The 19686-nt window shown below is 40.3% G+C and overlaps 1 protein-coding gene across 3 annotated transcripts in view; it reads left to right on the top strand.

The window, feature by feature from the left end:
* WT1 (WT1 transcription factor) overlaps positions 1 to 17930 on the top strand; it is a 52428-nt gene extending 34498 nt beyond the window's left edge. For 2 of the 3 annotated variants that reach the window (XM_035121989.2, XM_035122153.2), the window contains 5 exons: positions 2007 to 2109; positions 2964 to 3114; positions 10412 to 10501; positions 14054 to 14146; positions 15856 to 17930. In XM_035121989.2, coding sequence (XP_034977880.2) covers positions 2007 to 2109; positions 2964 to 3114; positions 10412 to 10501; positions 14054 to 14146; positions 15856 to 15977 — 559 coding nt within the window. In that variant the 3' untranslated portion in view covers positions 15978 to 17930. The remainder of the gene's footprint in view (positions 1 to 2006; positions 2110 to 2963; positions 3115 to 10411; positions 10502 to 14053; positions 14147 to 15855) is intronic. The other variant, XM_035122069.2, reaches the window with a different exon arrangement.
* Positions 17931 to 19686: the final 1756 nt, after the last annotated feature.

Raw genomic sequence — 19686 nt, 5'->3', positions numbered from 1 at the left:
TTATTGATTTTAATTATTAATTCAGTATTTTTAAAATAATGTCTTGCTTGTAAGCCACCCAGGAATTTTTTATTTAAGGGCAACTTTATAAATAACACTAAATAATAATAATAATAATAATAATACCGTAATAATATATCCACCCATACTTACGTAATGCACAAAGACACATGGATGTTCTTTTATTTAGGAACAGCAGTGGAAATTTTATTGAATAGGTACATACAGTACATCTTGGGGCCCTCCTGTGGTGCTATGATTTAGTGCATGTGGCTGTTAACCAAAAGGTTGGTGGTTTGAGCCCACCCAGGGACGGCTGTGGGCAGGATTCCTGCATTGCAGGGAGTTGCATTAGATGACCCTCAGGGTCCCTTCCAACTTTACAATTCTATGATCCTATAATATTCGTTTTTTCTAAAAGACTGACTGATGAGGATAAAAGCTACAGTTTCTTATTGCTCTGCAGGTTAGAGAATCCATTTTTTTAATTCATGCCCCTTTCCTTTTCCATGTTGTTTGTGCGGGTCATTATAATAGGATGTGATATTTGGAGAGAGTTCCTTGGATTATACCAGGGGCGGAGCACCTTAGGTCTGGGGGATGAATGGGACCTTTCAGCCCTCAGGACTCTATACAGGACATTCACCCACTGGCATGACCCTCAACATGGTATGCGCCTGCCACTACATATGGCTGGAATGTCCCCTTGAACTGTGATAATACTTCTTGCTTGCCTGGATGGAGGATAGATAGTGTGTGTGTGTGTGTGTGTGTGTGTGTGTGTGTGTGTGTGTGTGTGTGTGTGTCTAACCACATTCACTTTGACCGCTCCCACAACTGACATGCATTCCCCAGAAGTTTGCCCATAGGCAAGTAACCTAGCTTCAAGGAAAAGAAGAGTTCTGAGCACAAAATGGTTACCCCCCCCCCAAAAAAAGGTCTCCATCTATGCCAGTAATTTCCATTCTGTGTGCTGTGCCATAAGGAACAAACTACCTGAAGCTACAGTCCTTAAAACATACTTACTAGGGAGAAAGCCACAATGAAATGTACTTCTAAACAAGCATGCAAAGGATTGGCCTGCATATTTGCAGTCTTGCACAGTTACCTGGGAGTAAGTTCCATTGAATTTCAAGTTAGGAAGCACACTGAGATCAATGACTGATCAAGTCAAGGGATGGGTGTTGTGTAATTCTTAACTCTTACATGACTTAAAGGTAATCTTTTCTCTTCAAGTGTAAGATTGAAATGGTTCTCCAGTTTCATTTTAGAATAAAAGTGTGTGTCTCAGCTATCAGAAGTTTGGTAAATACAGGCTTATATTTATAGAAAGTTAAATGTTGCAGGATGAAGTTCACTTATTTTTAGCCTTAAATTGAAAGTCCTAAATACTTCAAGGGAAATGTTTGGGTTGCATCCTTGTTGCACAGAGGGGGATCATTGATTTCTACAAGGTAACGATTTCCTTGTTTGTTGATTTTACTAAAGGTTAAGCTACAGTACATCTTCCAAGCTGATATGTGGGTTAAATAGTTAGGACTCTGATTTGTAATCCTATCCTGTGGCTGCACCACTGCTGTTCTTGTAAATGTCATCACTTTCTCAGTCCTATCTGGTTATATCTGAGTCATGAGGTGCTGACAAAAACCCACTGCACTTAATGTGAAACCTGAGGCATTTTGCTCATTCCAAAGATATTAGCAATAGCCAACTTGGCATTTAACTGATAAATAACTTGCACGTATCTACTGCATTAACTTTTGCTTCTCTGTGTTCCCCCACCCCTATCTGTACTATTTTTTTAAGTAATCAAAATTTAAAGCTCTACTAGGCAAATCTTACGTTCTCACTTTGAAACCTATGTTTGAAACAGAATCACTAAGTTTGCATTACGTTTCCTTGTTCTATTTAGTTGTTTTTGGATTGAATTGAATGAAGGCATGTCTCTAATACTTCATCAACAGAGTATAGTTAATTTCCAACCTTTGGCCTCTCTTTATTTTCAGCCATGCAACAGGATATGAAAGTGATAACCATGCAGGCCCTATGTTATACAGCTGTGGGGCCCAGTATAGAATACACACCCATGGGGTCTTTAGAGGAATACAGGTAAGTATATTGCAGAAAATGTACAATTCTAAATGGATTTCCAGGCTGTCATTGGAAACTGCTGCTTTTAACTGGATCAGGCCAGTGGTCCCAGATGCCCATAGGGAGCTCGCCAGCAGGACCTGAGCATGACAGGATCCTCTCCCTTCCTGTGGTTTCCAGAAACTGACATTCAGAATAATTACTGCATGGAGGCAGCCATCATGGCTAGTAGCCACTGATATACTTAACTCCATGAATTTGCCGAAACCCCTTTTAAAGCCATCTAAGTTGGTGGCCACCACTGCTTCCTGTGAGAGTGGGTTCCATACTTTTAACTATGTGCTGTGTGAAGAGCTTTCTTTAGCCTGCCTTGAATTCTCCAACATTCAGCTTCATTGGAGGACCATGAGCTCTAGCTCTTTGAGAGGGAGAAAAACTTTTCTCTATATACTTTCTCTATGCCATGCATTATTATTTTTACACTCCTTTACAGGATCTTTTCTCCACTGTTCCACTGCATCAGTAATAAACTCAGTGAGAAACTATTGGCTGACTTAAATAAAAAGAACAACAGAAATCATTTTCATTAGAACAAGCTACAATATTCCTCTAAATGGAAAACTTCAAAGTGGCGTTGCACTTTCCTAAATATATTAACTGAAGGCCTGAAATTTTTATTTTTTTGCTAAGCAGTAATATGTTAAAGCTTGTTTTACAGGAAGAAAAATGATTAATAAACAAATCAAATAAATATTAATTACAATTGATATGTTTTGAGTTTAAGGTAGTATAATTGGAGCAGTTATTGCTTGCACTGCTTCCAGTTCTGAAAACTGGTCATATAATAACCCAAATTCTTAATGTCATTATAGGATGTGAGACGAGTACCTGGAGTAACTCCTATGATTGTTAGATCAGCAGGTGACACAAACGAGAAAAGACCTTTCATGTGTGAATACCCTGGCTGCAATAAACGATATTTCAAACTGTCTCATCTGCAGATGCATGGAAGAAAGCACACAGGTAAGTATTTTAATTGACTGCAAAATTGTCCCTAGTTAGAAGTCTGATTCTGTGCTTTGGTGTTCACTGTGCTGGGAATTGAACCCATTCATATAAAATGGCTATTTACATACCAACAGCAAAAGCAAGTGCTGATTTGCACAAAATTCACATAGGTTTATAGGTAAGCAAATTTATATAAAAATTCATATGATGTAAATAGAAATACAATATAATAATAATAATAATAATAATAATAATAATAATAATAATTTATTATTTATACCCCGCCCATCTGGCCGGGTTCCCCCAGCCACTCCAGAAACACTATGACTAGGTGACCTTTGGGCTTTCTTACTGCTGATGGGGAACTTCAATGAAGTTTTTAATTAAGACTTGGAGTGGACCCTTCAAGTAGAAGACTCCTTCAGACAGTGGGATTACATGACCATGCTGTGTTCATCCCTCCAACGTGGGACATTGTAGGGGTCCTTGGGCTAAAAAGAGCAAGATAATCCTTCACTGGTCACCTCTAATAGGGATGTGGTGTGTGTGGGTGTGTGTGGTTGCTTTGCATATACAGCACAACTGAATGACTACCTTATTTGTCATGGCCTCACAGGTCTTGAAGGGATTTTTTTTTTAAGGAACAAAATGCTTCTGCATATCATTCCAAATTAATGATTTGTATGTTATTTTTTTCCAGTGAATTGTGCTTGATAATACACACACACACACACACACACACATTGGTGGTGGTGGTGGTGGAGCTGGATGTGCTCCATAAGATTCCTCTTTCTCATCACCTAGATATTTATACATGACTGGCTCATTACATTTCCTGCAGACTGCTCACTCAGATAGTGTTACCCACAGCTGGATTAGAAAACATGCAGAGAGAAAAAATTGAAATTCATATCAGCATTTCTTAATGTTTCAACACAGCTTTTGCTGACTTCTCATGTGCCCTTTAACTGCTTATTGAGTGCTTTCCTGGTTATTAACAATACCATTAACTGAAACATATAATAATAAAAGGCATCTGGTTGATTTGGAGCATTAGGAAGCTGAGAAATACAACGGGGGAAAAGCAATATAAACAATACACTGGATTAAGTGGTAAGATTTCATGGAGCTTTCAATCACCATTAACATGATCCAGCAACTATGATTTGTGTTTTTGAAGGTTTTTCTTGAAATTGGTGTATGGTTTGGGAGTCTGGAAGGAATGCAATTTCGCACTTTCCAGCCAAAATGACCCCCAACCTCCTTCCCCCATGCACTGTTCCAGGGATTCGCCTGATCCCACCCTCCACATAAAGAGGGGAAGCCCTATTGCACAAACAGAAGTCCTTATGCACTGACGTGACTCATCAGTAGAATGACACTCTTAGTTTTTTAATCAGTGAAGTGTACTACTTTGTACCCATCGAAGTTTTCTTCTCAGCAAAACTGTAAAAATGTTTTGCACAGAACAACCAACAGGCACAGTTCTTGCAACAGCTTTTTCTACTGTAGTTTTGAAAAGCAAAATTTCATTAATTTATCAAATTTATATTAAAGATTTTGTTTGGAAAGTCATGGCTCCTTTTCCAGGGAAGGATACAGAGTGGGTAAACAACTGTCTCTTCTTCAGAACATATGCATAAGTCACTGTCACAAACCTGGTGACCTGGAGCAGCTCACCCCAGTTCATACTGGGTCTTGTGGTTCTTATTACACATTCTTTCCTGACCAGGCCATTTTGTTCCCACCAATCACTGTAGACTGGTCTCTTCCAATGAAAGGATTGCCTTTAGAGTTAGCTTATGAAGTTGTTCTCTGTGAGCACTCACACTCTGGGTGTGCAGTCTTTCCAACCTCATCCAGTACCCCATTCCTCTTCAGAACAATAATGTTTTTCAAGGCCCATGGATATATTCATGAACTTGGAGAACTATACCAGTTATGAGGTATTATACTATGAGAGAAAAAGTATCAGCACATATAAACCCTTCTGTAAACATGATGCCAATTTTTCAGCTCTGGCTATACATTAGGATGGCTACACGGTAGTTTGAATGACAGCCTACACCTGCTGCAAATCCATTTTCTACATAGGTATTAAAGGTGCCGGAGACACATCTTCCTTTTCTGGTCATCCTATGCTGCACTGATGCAAGTTGCTGAGCTTGCTGCAAGCACACATGCACATTCCAAGCTAAGCTAAAGATCAGCATTCCCATAATTCCACCTTGATTACGCATAACAGACAGCATCTCCTTGGTATGACTGGTTTCTCGCTCCCCTCCTATAAGAAAAACATTATTGAAGATGCAATTGTGCTTCATGACTCTTTTCCAATCAGGAAAATGGATGGAATTAAACATTGAGCTAATACAATTGTTCCATCAAGCATTTCTGCTTGCTAGACTAAATGACCTCTGCTCTTCTCTCCCTGTGAGCTGTTCTGGAGGTTCTGACTCTCCAGACCTGATGGGAGTCGAGAGGAGAAGAGAAGAGGGGAAATCTTCATTGTGCTGGTGAAACTCATTGCCCTGCTTCCCACTAGCACAATTATTTAGCAGAATCTGGCTCCAAGTCTTTTGCACCTTAGATTTGGGACCAGACAGTGGGAAGATAGCTGTGAAGATGAACCTTCCATGTGTTTTCCTAATTAGCAAAGGCAAAAGGGGCAGGAAAGGAGATTACTGGTGACCAGTATGGGGATGTCCCTTAAACTTCACTTTTCTGGGCCCTTATCAGTCTGCTGCCTCAACAGAATAGAATGAAGTGGTTTAGCCTTGAGGAGAAACGAGTGGGAGACAGCTCTCTGGGGAACATCTGCTATTTCCTGGAATGTACGCACCGAGTGTAATCTTGAGGCCAGTTTAAATTTATAGATAGCTAGTGTATAAAAAAAGTATCATGAATGGGGTTTTCCACATAACCGCAAAGCTCTCTGAAAAATAAATACACATGGTCATTCTTCCTGTAGATGTTTCATAGCTGGTTTATCAGGTATTCCCCATTGAGTGACTTTCCACAAGTTTCTGTTGCTTACATTTTCAGTAGTAATAGTTTGATATCTGTCTTCACCTTTTTGGAAGGAGATGGGAATAGGTTTTCAGATGTTCAGCGCATTAAATTTACCATGCTCTAAGAATAATTTGTGCACCCAAGCATGAGTGCACAATAGCAGCAGTCTGCATTATGGATAGATATGTGGTGGTCAGATGTTGCTCACCCCTTGTGTGCTGCTGAGCAGGTGCTTTCTATGAGCCCAATCTGTGTTGGAAAGTGTCTGGAATTTAGCATTGTGCTTCTGGCATCTCATATCTCAGCATGTGTCTGAATCAATCCTGATGTTTACTAGAAATTCATAGGTAGCTAATTATAGGGAGGAGGGCAGTAGCCCAGGGGCAGAGCACATACTCTGCAAGCAAAAGCCCCCCCCCCCCCGGTCATTTCTGCATAATGACACTTCACTCTGAATCTCTTAATGACACCTGCCAGGGGCTTCAAAAAGGTGTTACATAGCATGGGGCACAATATGCAACCTTGCAGGATACCACAGGGCAACTCCCATGGCACTGTCCTACGTTCTTAACCCTTATTTCAGGACACAAATTGTATTGGAAGCACAACAAGATGCCCCATGTTATCAGTCAACAAAGTGCTTGGGACCTAGCATACTTCTTACACTGAATAAATATCAAATAATAGTAGCAATAGCTCAAGAAGAACACACAGAAGTGATAAGATTTGTAACAATGCCAAAAGCCATTCACACATTGTACATGGTTTGCTATTCAGCATATAATTCCTGACAAGGGAACTGTATGACACCCATGTTTGTGTTTATGGGTGTAAACTTGAAACATCTTAGGTGTATAGGGTTGCATCTGACTAAGTCACACTGAAAAACAGTGCTTTTTTCTTAAAAAAATATTTAGGGGTACTCTCATTTTGTCTCAAGAAAAACACCATTTTAGAGTTCAAAAATAAATACAGTAAATGGACAAAAGTACAAAGATACACAAAATGTTTAGAGGTATGTGTAACCCCTGCGTACCCCCAGAAAAAAGCATTGCTCAAGAGTAGACCCACTGAAACTAGTGGAGGTAAATTGATTTTAATGGATTGAACATAATGGATCTACAGTACTTTGAGTATGGCCTAGTTGGATACAACTCATGAAGTGTGACGAGGTCCCTGGGTTATTGAAACATTCTTGATTACGTAAGTGGCTTCATGCACTTTTTACATTTAAATTTAACGTGATTTCCTATAATGATGAAAGTTTCTATTCAGAAATGCAGAGACATGTAAAGATAGTAAAATTCTGAAAAGGGTAAATGACATATTCTGTTTGAAAACATTCCCATACATAGATGAATGACAGCAGAGGTCTGTAGGAGATGGTTACTGTAGCTTAACTTGAGAAAGATACAACTGTTCCAGTAAGCCTGATAATAACAGAAGACCTTTGTTTGCAATGCGGAAGCAGTGTGAAATGTATCACTTCATGCTGCTCAAACACACATGCTTTAGAACTGCATTTGCACTGAACTTTGGAGACTATAGTCTGCTCAGTGCATTCTGTTCCACCGACATTCTCTGCCTTAAATCTGCCAAGGCTTCAGCCTTCCTCACAATCAGTTTTAAGGCACAGCAATTCCTACGGGAGACCTTATGGCCAGATTCAAAAGGAACCATTTTAAACACATGTGACAAATATAACTTTTTGCATAAATAAATTAATCTGAATGGACATGGAAACAACCCACTTTGGGTTTTAAAAGCCAGTAAACTCCTTTGGGTGACTTCCACAGGAAGCTATAAAGATTCTGTTACAGATATCCAACAGAAACATTTAGCTGTTGAACTCCTTGCTTTCAGTGTAAATGTGAAAGAGCAGTTAATATGGGTGATGTTGCTTGCCATTTGGAAAAGACATAACGATGTTTCAAAGCGGCTGCTTTATGACATGCAAAAATAACTCTTTTTAATAAGAATAAACCTAGTTTACAAAAGAATCATTTGCGTGTTCAGACCCAGAAACCTCCCCCCTAAATAAATTCAAACATGACTCAAATTTTTGTTTGGTTTTTGGCAGAATTTAGGCCACAACTTTATTGATTACAGAAAGTGAGTGGTTGCATAGGCTATGATTCAACTAGCTCCCTGCACCTTTGCAGGTAGCTCTGACCCAGGGCACCAGGATAGGTCAGCCAAGGGTGAACACCTGGATAGGCGGAAAGCTGGGAACAGGCTATGTCCGCCACCAAGACTCAGGCATGGGCACAACCCCCTCACAGGGGTTGATCAAACCATTTGAGGCCCTGGATTCCTTTAACGGAATACCCTTCACATAGGGATGGCGAGAGCGTTCTCCCATCCCTATCATCTGAACCAGTGCCTATCTGCAGCCTTACAAGTTGTGACAATTTGCTACGCGGCAGGTGAAACCCAAATGGCACCAGCCAATCAGCCAAGTGGGGAAAATTCCTGCCGTGCCCCTGTCCCAACGACAGACGACACACAACAGCAAAGCAAGGTCAAGCGCAACAAGCCCTAAAAGTAGGGAGAGGTGGGTGGGTGAGTGTTCCGAATGCACGCACCGAAAGAGGAAGCTCTGGGTCATGTGCATGGGCATATATAGGTCCCTCGATCTGTTTGGACTGCACCCCATTGGCCAGATTGAACTCAACATCGAGGGACCTACAAATCGAGTGTTGTGGCTGACCCATCTTACCCACCCACAACACAGGGTGTTGGTTTCCAGGTCTCACCACAACCTGTGCCCTCTTTGAGGGAGGACCCTGTATATAGCATCTTGAATAAACTAGAACTGATCCAGTGTTTATTAGCCCTGAAGAAATGTAGAAATGCATGCCACTATGCAGGATTCATAGCTGTGTGGTCAGAGCATATGCTTTGCATGAACAAGGTTCTAAGCTGAATCACTAGCATCTCTAGAAGATGAAAGGGATGCAGGGGAACCCAGCCTGAAACTCACTGTCACTCAGAGGAAGTCTGCTTTGCATTTGTAACAAGTTAGTCCTTGAGGGTGGCAGCACCTGAACTTTGGAATTCCCTGCCTATTGATATTAGGCTGATATTAAATGACTTATTGTGACAGAATGAGGGATGTATAGAGTTATTTCCTAAGCCTGCAAAGGGCGAGAAAGCCCTACTAAAATCTCATATGAATCTAACCCCAGTATTTATTTATTTATTTTGCTAAATCATTTGGGAGGTTATATTAGACATGGTTTCTTACTTGCCAGTCTTAGCTACAATTCTTTATGCTCAGAAATGGAGATTGAGCAATTAAGCATCAATAGAAGAATTTGGGATGGTGCCCTCCCTTATGGCAAAGATGGAAGAAAATAAATATATTATTTATGTAACTTTATCCTTAGTGGGTTTTTTTTTGTAAATTGCTGCTTGTGATCTTGAATTATCAGTCACTTCCAGTACATGTTGACCTTCTTCAAAAAGAGAAAGAAAGAAAGAAAGAAAGAAAGAAAGAAAGCATGGGCCCAGCTGTGACTTAAATAGACAGTGGCTGAATATTCTCATAACATAAGATGCAGTTAAGAAGCAACAAGAGTCCTGGTCATGGAATGGGCTATGAATCCACAGAAGCTCCTGTTCAATGTGATTCCCCCTTACACTGCAGTCTCCAGTAACACCTCTCACTCTCATTTGGAAGGTTCCCTCTTCCTCCGAGCAGATTTAAGGGGGCTCAAAGGGCTACTGCAGGCAAAAAGGTGAACTGGAAGAAGTCACCTTCTCCCCACCATTCAATGAACAGAAGTGTTCTGTAAGTGGACCTTCATTCATGCTTCGCTTGGATCCAGCCCACTGAAAGCCCCATTATGCAATCGAAAGTCCTCATGCAAGTCTTCTGCTGCTAGAGTTGTTTTGGCAAATCTCACCCTTGGTACTTAAAATCTACAAGGTTGTCAGAACAGCTTTTAAACTGATTGATGGCAGAAAACTGACAGAATCCAACAAACATCTGTTTCAGGATTATCCTAAAGGAATTTTAACTTACTTTGCATTAAGTACACAGATGGGGTAACTGCAGTATACACACGTTGTAGCAAAATAAACTGCTTTGCCACAATTGAGATGTGACTGCACACCCAATTCTTCCCATGCAGAGATTTTCCTTGAAAATGACTTATATAAAGCACCCCTACTACAACACAGACATATTCACCTGCTTTAAAAGTATATATGATTGAAAATTGTTCTAGTGTGTTCGTATGGGCTTTTATTTTCCAACTTTATTCACCTTTTTCAAATGAAACTTGTTCTCCCTAAGGTGAAAAACCATATCAGTGTGACTTTAAGGACTGTGAACGAAGATTTTCTCGTTCAGATCAACTCAAACGACACCAAAGACGACATACAGGTTTGTTGCATGCCTTGGCTTTTGAAATTTGTAGCAGTTTGCAGTTTCCATAACCTAGAGTATGAAAAGTTGAATTCTGATTCCTTTCTCTCCTCTTTACCCCTGTAATTCAGGATTATGGGCTCATGTGTCATCAATTGTTTGGATACGTTCAAAGTTAAATTGCAAAAAAGCAGTTTATTGAACATATGCAGTGGATATTTTCATGTATCATTAAAATTGTAGCATGGCTAGCAACACTATCACTTCTGTTTTGGGGAGAAGCAAAAAGATTTGTACTTTTGGTACATATTGTTAGATGCAGGAGAATCCAATTGTTTTTAAGAGGGGTCAATGCAAAGAACATTGATACAGGTGATTCTGATGAATCCTGTGAAAGGGCTTATACAAACTTCACTAAGTAGAAACATTGTTATTTGGAGAGCCATTACATGCATTTATACATTTCATTTACATGCATAATTTATAATATATTATTAATGCAAACTTAATGCCTGATGATTTTGATGTCTTTATTCTGGAATTGTTAATTCAGTTGCGAAAAGCCTCTTGTCTGTGTCTCAGTATTTCAAACAAAGCAGCAGATAATATTGCTATTTTGCTTTCTTGGTTTTCTTGACAATGGGGATGGGGAAACTTCATCAGATCAAGGGTCATGCTTCCTGATAGGCAACCTTCTGGGGGACACATGCCAGTGGCGGGGAGGGTCAGGCACAAAAATGAGCGGCTCAATGGGTGTGACTCGTGCCTTTGTGCAGTAGGTCACATTTGATCTAAGTCAGAGGGACCTTTTATCAGTTATGGCTGCTTCAGCTGTGGCTGTTCCTGTACAGATAGCCTAGACACGGTGATCTGGTAACCTCCAAGCTGGACTACTGTGCTGCATTAAATACTTCATTTAGTGCAAAACATGACTACTAGGTTTTTAACGGGTACAGCCAGAGCAATTTATATTACACCTATTTTGGAAGACAAGTACTGGTTGCCTATTTCCACCTGAGCCCAATTTAAAATGCTGGGGTGTATTTTTGAAGAAAGTAGGAACCTCTGAGCTGCCAGTCTAATTTGATCCAACAGGCTAGTTTGGTTCATGAGGTGGTTTTTTTCAGCCCAAACATCCAGCTGCCAATCACCAGACACCAGGTGTGCTTACTGTGGCCATCAGAACTGAATTTTGTGCAAGATGCACTTTTCATGGCACTGTACATTATTAACTTCCAGCTGCCTTGAAGCCCCCAATTTCAAAGGCTGGTTCTAGGAACCATTTCCATTTGGCACCATTTTCAGCTGCTCAGAGCAGCACACCATCAGGAACAACCTTCAGCACAAAACAGAACATCTGGTGCAGTACTCTTATATTAAGAGTAGCTGCCTTCTTACTCTTTCTCATCTCATCAGTTAGAAAAAGGAAGGACCCCCCCCTTTTGTTCTCTCCATTTCCCAGTGAGTAAACATGCACACACACTCTTTTAATAGTTAGTAGAGGTGAAGTTCAAATTTGTTTGGCCATAATGATGTGAATGCAGTACTTTGATTGGTTTGAAAATCAAATCATACTTGGGATAGACCTATGGAAACCAATGGTTCTGTGAATGGGCAATAATCCTAAGCATTTTATATGTTTGTTTTAAGAAATAATGAGAACATTTGCTAATGCAGAACTTTCTGTACCAAATTTTGGAATCTCTGGAGTTAACATATATAGGGTTGTACCCAGTAGTGCCTTCGGCTTAGTGCAGGCATCACTAGCCATAGACTTGGGGGCTTGATGCTGTCACCAAGCAAATTTTGGGGGAACTGCAAAGATCCCACATATTTTGTGTTGTGCCAAAAAAGAAAAATTAAGAAAGTAGAAACAGTGATGTGATGGATGGTGAAGTTTAACTCTCTCTGTCCAGCCCAACACTCTTGATGGGGATACAATCCAGCCCCTCCTCAGTCATCAGATCAATCATGTGATGAGTAGGGAGGGGGCAATAATCTCCCCTCAGCTGATCTACAGGGGGATGTAGGGGGATGTGGCCTGTGCATTTGCAAGTGAGAGTGTGGGGCAGCCACACCAACTTTCAATTGCACCCACGAGCAGGGGCGTACCTAAGGGTTACTCAGGTTGGCCCCTGCCAAGGGCACAGGCCCAGGGAGGTGCAAAAAGTGGCTCGGAGTAACTAGAAGCCCATCTACCCATCTGCATGCTCCCTGGGCAGGACTTCCACTACTCCGGGCGGCCAGGTGAGGCACGCAGGCTCCTCTGAGCACCTTGGCAGAAGAATTTGGTCACTGGTGTGAACCGTCACAACATCTCTGCAGGGGGCCCATCTCAATTGGCTGGCGGCACTATTAGAAGTGTGAGTGGAGCACCCAGCAGGGCTTGGAGGGAAGAAAGCTAAAGAGAGTGGGTGAGAGTTGCAGAAGGAGGAAAAAGGAAGGGAGGGAGGAGGAAGGATGCAGAAGTTAAAGCAGTGCGTGGAGGGAGGTGGAGCAGAGAATGGAGATGGCCATGGAGGAAATCACTGGAGGAGTGCAGAAGGCAACAAAAAGCAAACTTTTTGAGTTTCTGGTCCATGGTCTCTCCCGACTTTGGAGGCACCAATGTATCTCCTACCAAGGGTGCAAGGGATGGGTGGATGGGTGCTGATACAGCTCCTTGCAAAGGGGACAAGAGAGCCTAGGTATGCTGCTGCCCACACGTAACATGTGCCCCTCTCCCCAGGTTGGTCGAGGATGAATGCCATCCATCAGACCAAAAAAAGGTTAAGTACCCTTGCTTCAATGGGTAGTGTGCCATCCAGTTTCTCCAATTTACTTCATCACTCCATGCCATATCCCATACTGTCCCAGAAGTCTCCAAACCAAACCCTCAGGAGCAGCTTTTGGGAAGGGTTGGGGGAACGTAACCAGGTAGGGAGTGAATTAAAGAAAAGAAAATGCCTTGGTTTGTGGAAGTGCTTTCTGCTAGGAGAAATACACAACTAAACATTTTTTGTGGGCATCAAACATTTTGTTAACAAATATTAAAACCATAGGCTTGGTGATGAAGGACATGGAATATTGTGCTTAGCTTTATGGTTGGTTAGCTCTTTTGCTGGATATAGAAGATAAACTTCCTAGGTTAAAGCACATAATTGATGGACCTTTTTTTAACGTGTTAGGAAAATATGTAGAATATTGAACAAAAGTAAATTTCAAATTTAAATGAAATAATGCCCCAAACACTAAGCTGCAAAAATAATCAGCACCAGAGGGTCATCATTTGCTCCCTTTCAAGTTACAAATCTGGTAGTGAGTTAATCCTTACTTGCTTTGCCAGGAACAAAGGCACTGTGAAAGCACTAACTGGAGAAAGAGGGTTGAAAAAAGGTTCTGAAGTTGAGAAGCCTGATTAATGACCTTTGGGATGTGTAGGCATGTGCAAAGAGAAAGATTAATTTCGGTAACTATTAAACAACAAAAGCAAAGCAAAAATCCATAGTTTGGAGGTCATAAGCAACTGGTGTCCCTCACTCCTCTGAAAAGGTATTGGAACATGGGACTAGACTTCTTTTATCTATTTAGGTGTGAAACCCTTCCAGTGTAAAACCTGTCAGAGAAAGTTCTCCAGATCTGACCACCTGAAGACTCACACCAGGACTCATACAGGTAAAACAAGTGCGTATACTTTTTTCCCATTTATATTTTTAAATTTATTTTACCTGAATTGATTTTGCTATGTTTTAAATGCATATGGTAGTTCCAGGAAATTAGTGAATGTAATAAGAGGCAAGGGTTAGCGTTATCAAGATGTACTAGACAAGTGATCCTGCTTAGTCCATCCTATGAAGCTTCATGTACTTTCACCTGAACATTAAGTATTTGAAAAATAGTGACAACTGCACTGAAGCTGGAGACTGTAGGATCATATTTTGAAAGGAATGTAAAAATTATCTGCTGCTTTCATTAATGGGTCATCTACAAAAAATTCTTAGAAGTTTAGAGTGGTGTTGCCACTACAAATAATCAATCCCCCTCTTTGTAAATCTGTGTCAGGACTACAGCTCAGCAGAAGAGGAGATTTAGCTTTCCCCCTGCCCCATTTTCTTGTAAAAAATCATATCCCGCAATACATAGCTTCTGTTTGTCCCCAAAGCTGCCATTTTCTGCAGCTCTGGAGGCAAGTTGCAGCTTCAGGTAGGGGCAATTTTCAGCAGCGCAGGATTGCTGCCATAGGAAGAGTTAAAAACCCTACTCCCTCCCTTGTGCTAAAGTGCGGATCTGAATTGTGGCCTTGGTGCTGCATGAGATTAGTGCCGGATTTAGGGTGCTGCAGGCAGTTTTCCTGCACAGGGAACTGAGGCGAGGGGGCACTAAATAATAATAGTAATTTTAAGAAACCAATATTTATAAGTGTACCTTTTAAGATCCATAAAAAGCCACTGAACCAAAAGGAATTATTGTGAAATATCAGAAATAGAGGGTGGTGGTGGCAATTTTTGTCCTTGCTTAGGGAGCCATATTACCAAAGTTTGCCTCTGAGGGGGTTCAAATACACCATTAACATAGAACGTAGTCCACTCCTGAAACTGCAGTGCAGAGAGTACTAGCTATGCCACGTTTGTGCTGATCTGTTCTTTTGAGGTTGGATGCCTCTCCAGTACTGTAGTGTTATCATACTATGGTGTTCATTGCTGAAAGTTGGTGGGGTTGAGATGGCCAATAATAGGCTGCCTTCTAATGTGAAAAGGAAGCTAAAACTGGCTTAGCCAAGAGTAGAAGTTGCCCATTCCTTTGTTTAAAAGTGAGTGGCACTTCTTAAATATTATTGTTGATTTGGTTGTTTTTATTGTTTAATGGTAATTATCTGTAAGCCACCTTGTGAGCATTTCCCCATAAGGCATATAAATCTGTAAACAAACCATAAACAAATAACTGCTTTAAACTACATGATAACAGGAGAATATCATTTCATAGGTCTCAGGTCTGTATAGATTTTGAATGTTCATTTCCCATTGAAAAGAATAATAGAAGCTATTGCCCAGAGTATGATATATAGGGGAATGAAGCACACTAGATCTACTCCTGAGCAATGCCTGGATGGAAGATCTGTTGGAGGCATAAATAAGGCACTCTGAGCTCTTTTGGAGGCAGAGAATGGTGTAAACATAATTAATATTTTTAAATGAAAAGTAATAGAAGCTAAAAGCACCATCCATCTCCCTTTGAAATCACTGGGCTAGACTCCAAAGACCTTGATGGAGTACCATATATTTAAAAGTTAGGGACAAGCTTCTATTGACATTTTCTATTTGCTAAGAAGGGATGGGCCTAGATGATAAAAACTCATCCTATGACAGTTTAATAACTCTGTGTTTTGTTGACAGGTGAAAAGCCTTTCAGTTGTCGGTGGCCCAGCTGTCAAAAAAAATTTGCTCGGTCTGATGAATTGGTCCGTCATCATAATATGCACAACAGGAACATGACTAAACTTCAACTTACACTTTAGATGTTTCACACTGTCTGTACAAACCAGATGGACCCTATGAACTACTGCAAACATTTCAACCATTGTCTGTCGAGTCTTTAGGAAATCTCAGATGCCTTCATAATGCGGTTGAGACAAGTTAACTAAACTGTAGGATAATGTTCAGTATCGGCCTCTGCTTGGAATTTTGAACCTTCCTATTCCAAAACCTCCAATTTGTAACATTATTATATAATTACAAGTTGACTATGTTATACTTTAAATATTACGATAGACTTTAGCTATGTATATTTGTTCTTTCCTTAAAAGGTTTTGTACTTTTTATTTCTTACTTGAAATTTGCAAGTGCAAGCTAGTGCTATGTCATACTCATATATAAATGATTGGTATGTTTGAAAGTCTGTTCCCTGTATATTGTGTGCTTATTGCAAACACTGAAGTTTCAAAATACTGCTGCAGTCCTGTATAAATATTCCGTCAATTTTAGTAATCTTTGTACTGCCCAAATGGGACAATTTTATATCGTTCTGTGAATCTTCAGTGTCAACCATTCCAATATCTTGCTTGCAATCCTCAGAGTTGTGGGTGCTCTAGTAGTTTCTTATATGAACATGCAATTCATCTGGGGGTTGGATGCACACTTTGATGTACACCAGAGCCCCACAATTCACATAGGCTTGTGCAGTTCCCACAATTGTTTATACTGAAGAGAGGGAAAACAAAGGGAACAGTGTGGCTGGTTTCAGAAAGTCAATAAATAGATGTATATGGGGGAGGCCAGGACCACACGCCTTTCCACAACCTGTGCATGCTCAGTTTAAAGTCTGCACAGAACCTATGAGCATGTAAGTATATATGAATAGGCTTCTCTATGTGCGATCGGGAACCTTTGTTTTTCAGGATTCCTGTTCAAGTGGAGAGAACCCTATACAGTGGTATAGTCATATGTGTTATGCAGACTGGTAATTGAATGTGCCTTAGGCAGGAGCAACATTTAATGAGAGGTGCTTATTGTCCTCCTAAGCAGCTGAGATGTGAGTCACCTGACACCCATATTTAGGTGCCAGCCACCACTGAGCACAATATTTTTTTGCACCCCAATGACTTGGTTTCTAACTGACTCCAGTGTCCTGCTATTGGAGACCCTCTTTCTCCTCCCCTGTTGCCTTGATGAAGGGCAATAGAAAGAAGTGCTGGTATAGTATACATGCAGTCTTCTAAGGAAGCTCAAACAATATATTGCATTGGACTTTCCCTTCCCATAGGAGACTATGAGAGAGAGACTATGAGAGTGTGTACAATCTGCAAGATCACTAGCTTTGCTTCTAAAACTGGTAAAGTTAGAGGAACTGATATTTTTCTATACTGAAGATGAAAATCTTGCATTGAAGTTAACTTGTTTTAACACAAACAGCATTAATGTAGAGAAAATGTATCTTTTTTGTATTTTGAAGCTGGTTTAAATTTCAACTTTTTAATGTTAAATATTCCACTTTGAGATACAGATCCTCACACAAAGTAAAGTCAGTATCATTGTAAATGTTTAGGATTTGTTTAACATGCAGCCATGCTGGTTATATGGCTAGCGAAATGTGTAAAATAAAGTTAAAGTTGAACTCAAGAAGAGGCTGGTCCAGAATTTCCATTAACATATGGCTCTTAAGCTACACAAATAGCTCTTAAGTGACTTGAACGTCTTCTCATTTACAATTATATGTGCAAAAATAAATGCCCAATGTGAGGAAATATATTATTTCAGGGTTTAGGGGTTATTATTTACGATTAATTGTTTGAAGTGGTGTATATATGTCTATAAATATATATCTAATAATGTATTGCTCTTAAACAATTAAAATTAGAAAGTGAACAAACATAATTTAGATGCATCATGGTTCAGATGTTGCTACAAGCTATTGATACCACAAAGACTGTAACCTGCATTTTTCACTGAGCTTTCAATTAAAGACCATTTAAAAAGAAACAAATAAGAGTCCAACAGATGTCTTGTTTCATGGCTGGTATTAGGTTTCAAATTTCTTCTCCAATCGTGTTGACCTCTTTTTGTATATAAAAGGTACCACCAGAAGGGATGACCACTAGTTAACCTGACCAGGTCTTGACCACAATTTATCCTTCTCACTGGGGAATTGTACTGACAACAGTATCAAATTTCATATTATGTTGTAGAGAGTTGGTTCACTCTTCTTCCCAGATACTTGCAGCAGTTTTCCTTTAAGAGAATGACCCATAGGCCACACTTGAATTGGTCTCATTGACTTCTGTGAATTATCTTTCCCTACTTTGGAATAGACAAACATAATGTAGCTACACCCAGATAAGGATTACAGTCTCACTACATTTAATCATATCACCACACAATCTCAACCTAACCATGGCCGAGTGCATTCTTATTTTTAACCACATCTGTATCCCACATTTCTTCCTATCAGCTCAGAGTGGTGTACATAGATCTAGGCTATCTCAGTTTATTCTCACAACAATCCTGTAAGGTAGATTAGATTTGAAGAGAGTAAATGTCTGAAGGACACATGGTGACCTTTGAGGCTGAGTGGGGATCTGTTCTCCATAGACACTCTAATCACTACACTATATTGGTTTTCCATTTCCTTGCAAGTGTGCTGAACTTAAATTTTCTGACTAGTAAGTTTGGCATAGTAATTATTATCCCACTGCTGTTCAAATCTCAGGAAATGCTCAACATGAAATGACTACCTTACTAGATTAGAAAGTTACTCTTCATACTGGCCTGCTCCAAGGTGGTGCCTTCCAAATGTTTTAGACACCAACTCCCATCACTCTCAGCCAGCATGATCAATGGCTAGGCATAGTGGGAGTTGTAGATTAAAATATCTGCAAGGCACCACATTGGGAATGGTTGTCTTATATAATTATATTTAATTTACAGCGGTGGTGTACATTTCACCTATGTATTTCACACATTACCAAAATACATGATTTGCCATTAAGCATACACTCAACAGGGAATGGTTGCCAGTCATAGTTCCTTGATTAGAGTACCTGCATCATGATACATGCTTGCAAATGGACATTTGTTGTTGTGCACTTTAAAAACATTCGGTATACACACACACACACAAAAAGTCTGAAGTGACCCTTATTTCCAGCACTTGAATCATTGTGCATAATAAAGTATGGATATGGGCATCAAATATATTATTACTGTTGTTAATAATAATAATAATAATATGGACATTTTCTTCTTCTTCTTCTTCTTCTTCTTCTTCTTCTTCTTCTTCTTCTTCTTCTTCTTCTTCCTCATCTTCATCTTCTTCCTCTTCCTCTTCCTCTTTCTCTTCTTCATACCCCACCCATCTGGCTGGGTTTCCCCAGCCTGTTTGGGTGGCTTACAGCACATATAAAACATGGTAAAGGTAAAGGGACCCCTGACCATTAGGTCCAGTCATGACCAACTCTGGGGTTGCGGCACTCATCTCATGTTATTGGCTGAGGGAGCCGGCGTACAGCTTCCAGGTCATGTGGCCAGCATGACAAAGCCGCTTCTGGCAAACCAGAGCAGCACATGGAAACACCGTTTACCTTCCCGCTGTAGCGGTTTCTATTTATCTACTTGCATTTTGACATGCTTTCGAACTGCTAGGTTGGCAGGAGCTGGGACCAAGCAACGGGAGCTCACCCCGTCACAGGGATTCAAACCGCCGACCTTCTGATCAGCAAGCCCTAGGCTCAG

This window comes from Zootoca vivipara, chromosome 1 (assembly GCF_963506605.1).
Source record: "Zootoca vivipara chromosome 1, rZooViv1.1, whole genome shotgun sequence".
Classification (NCBI taxonomy): domain Eukaryota; kingdom Metazoa; phylum Chordata; class Lepidosauria; order Squamata; family Lacertidae; genus Zootoca; species Zootoca vivipara.
This window is presented reverse-complemented; position numbering and strand designations above follow the sequence as displayed.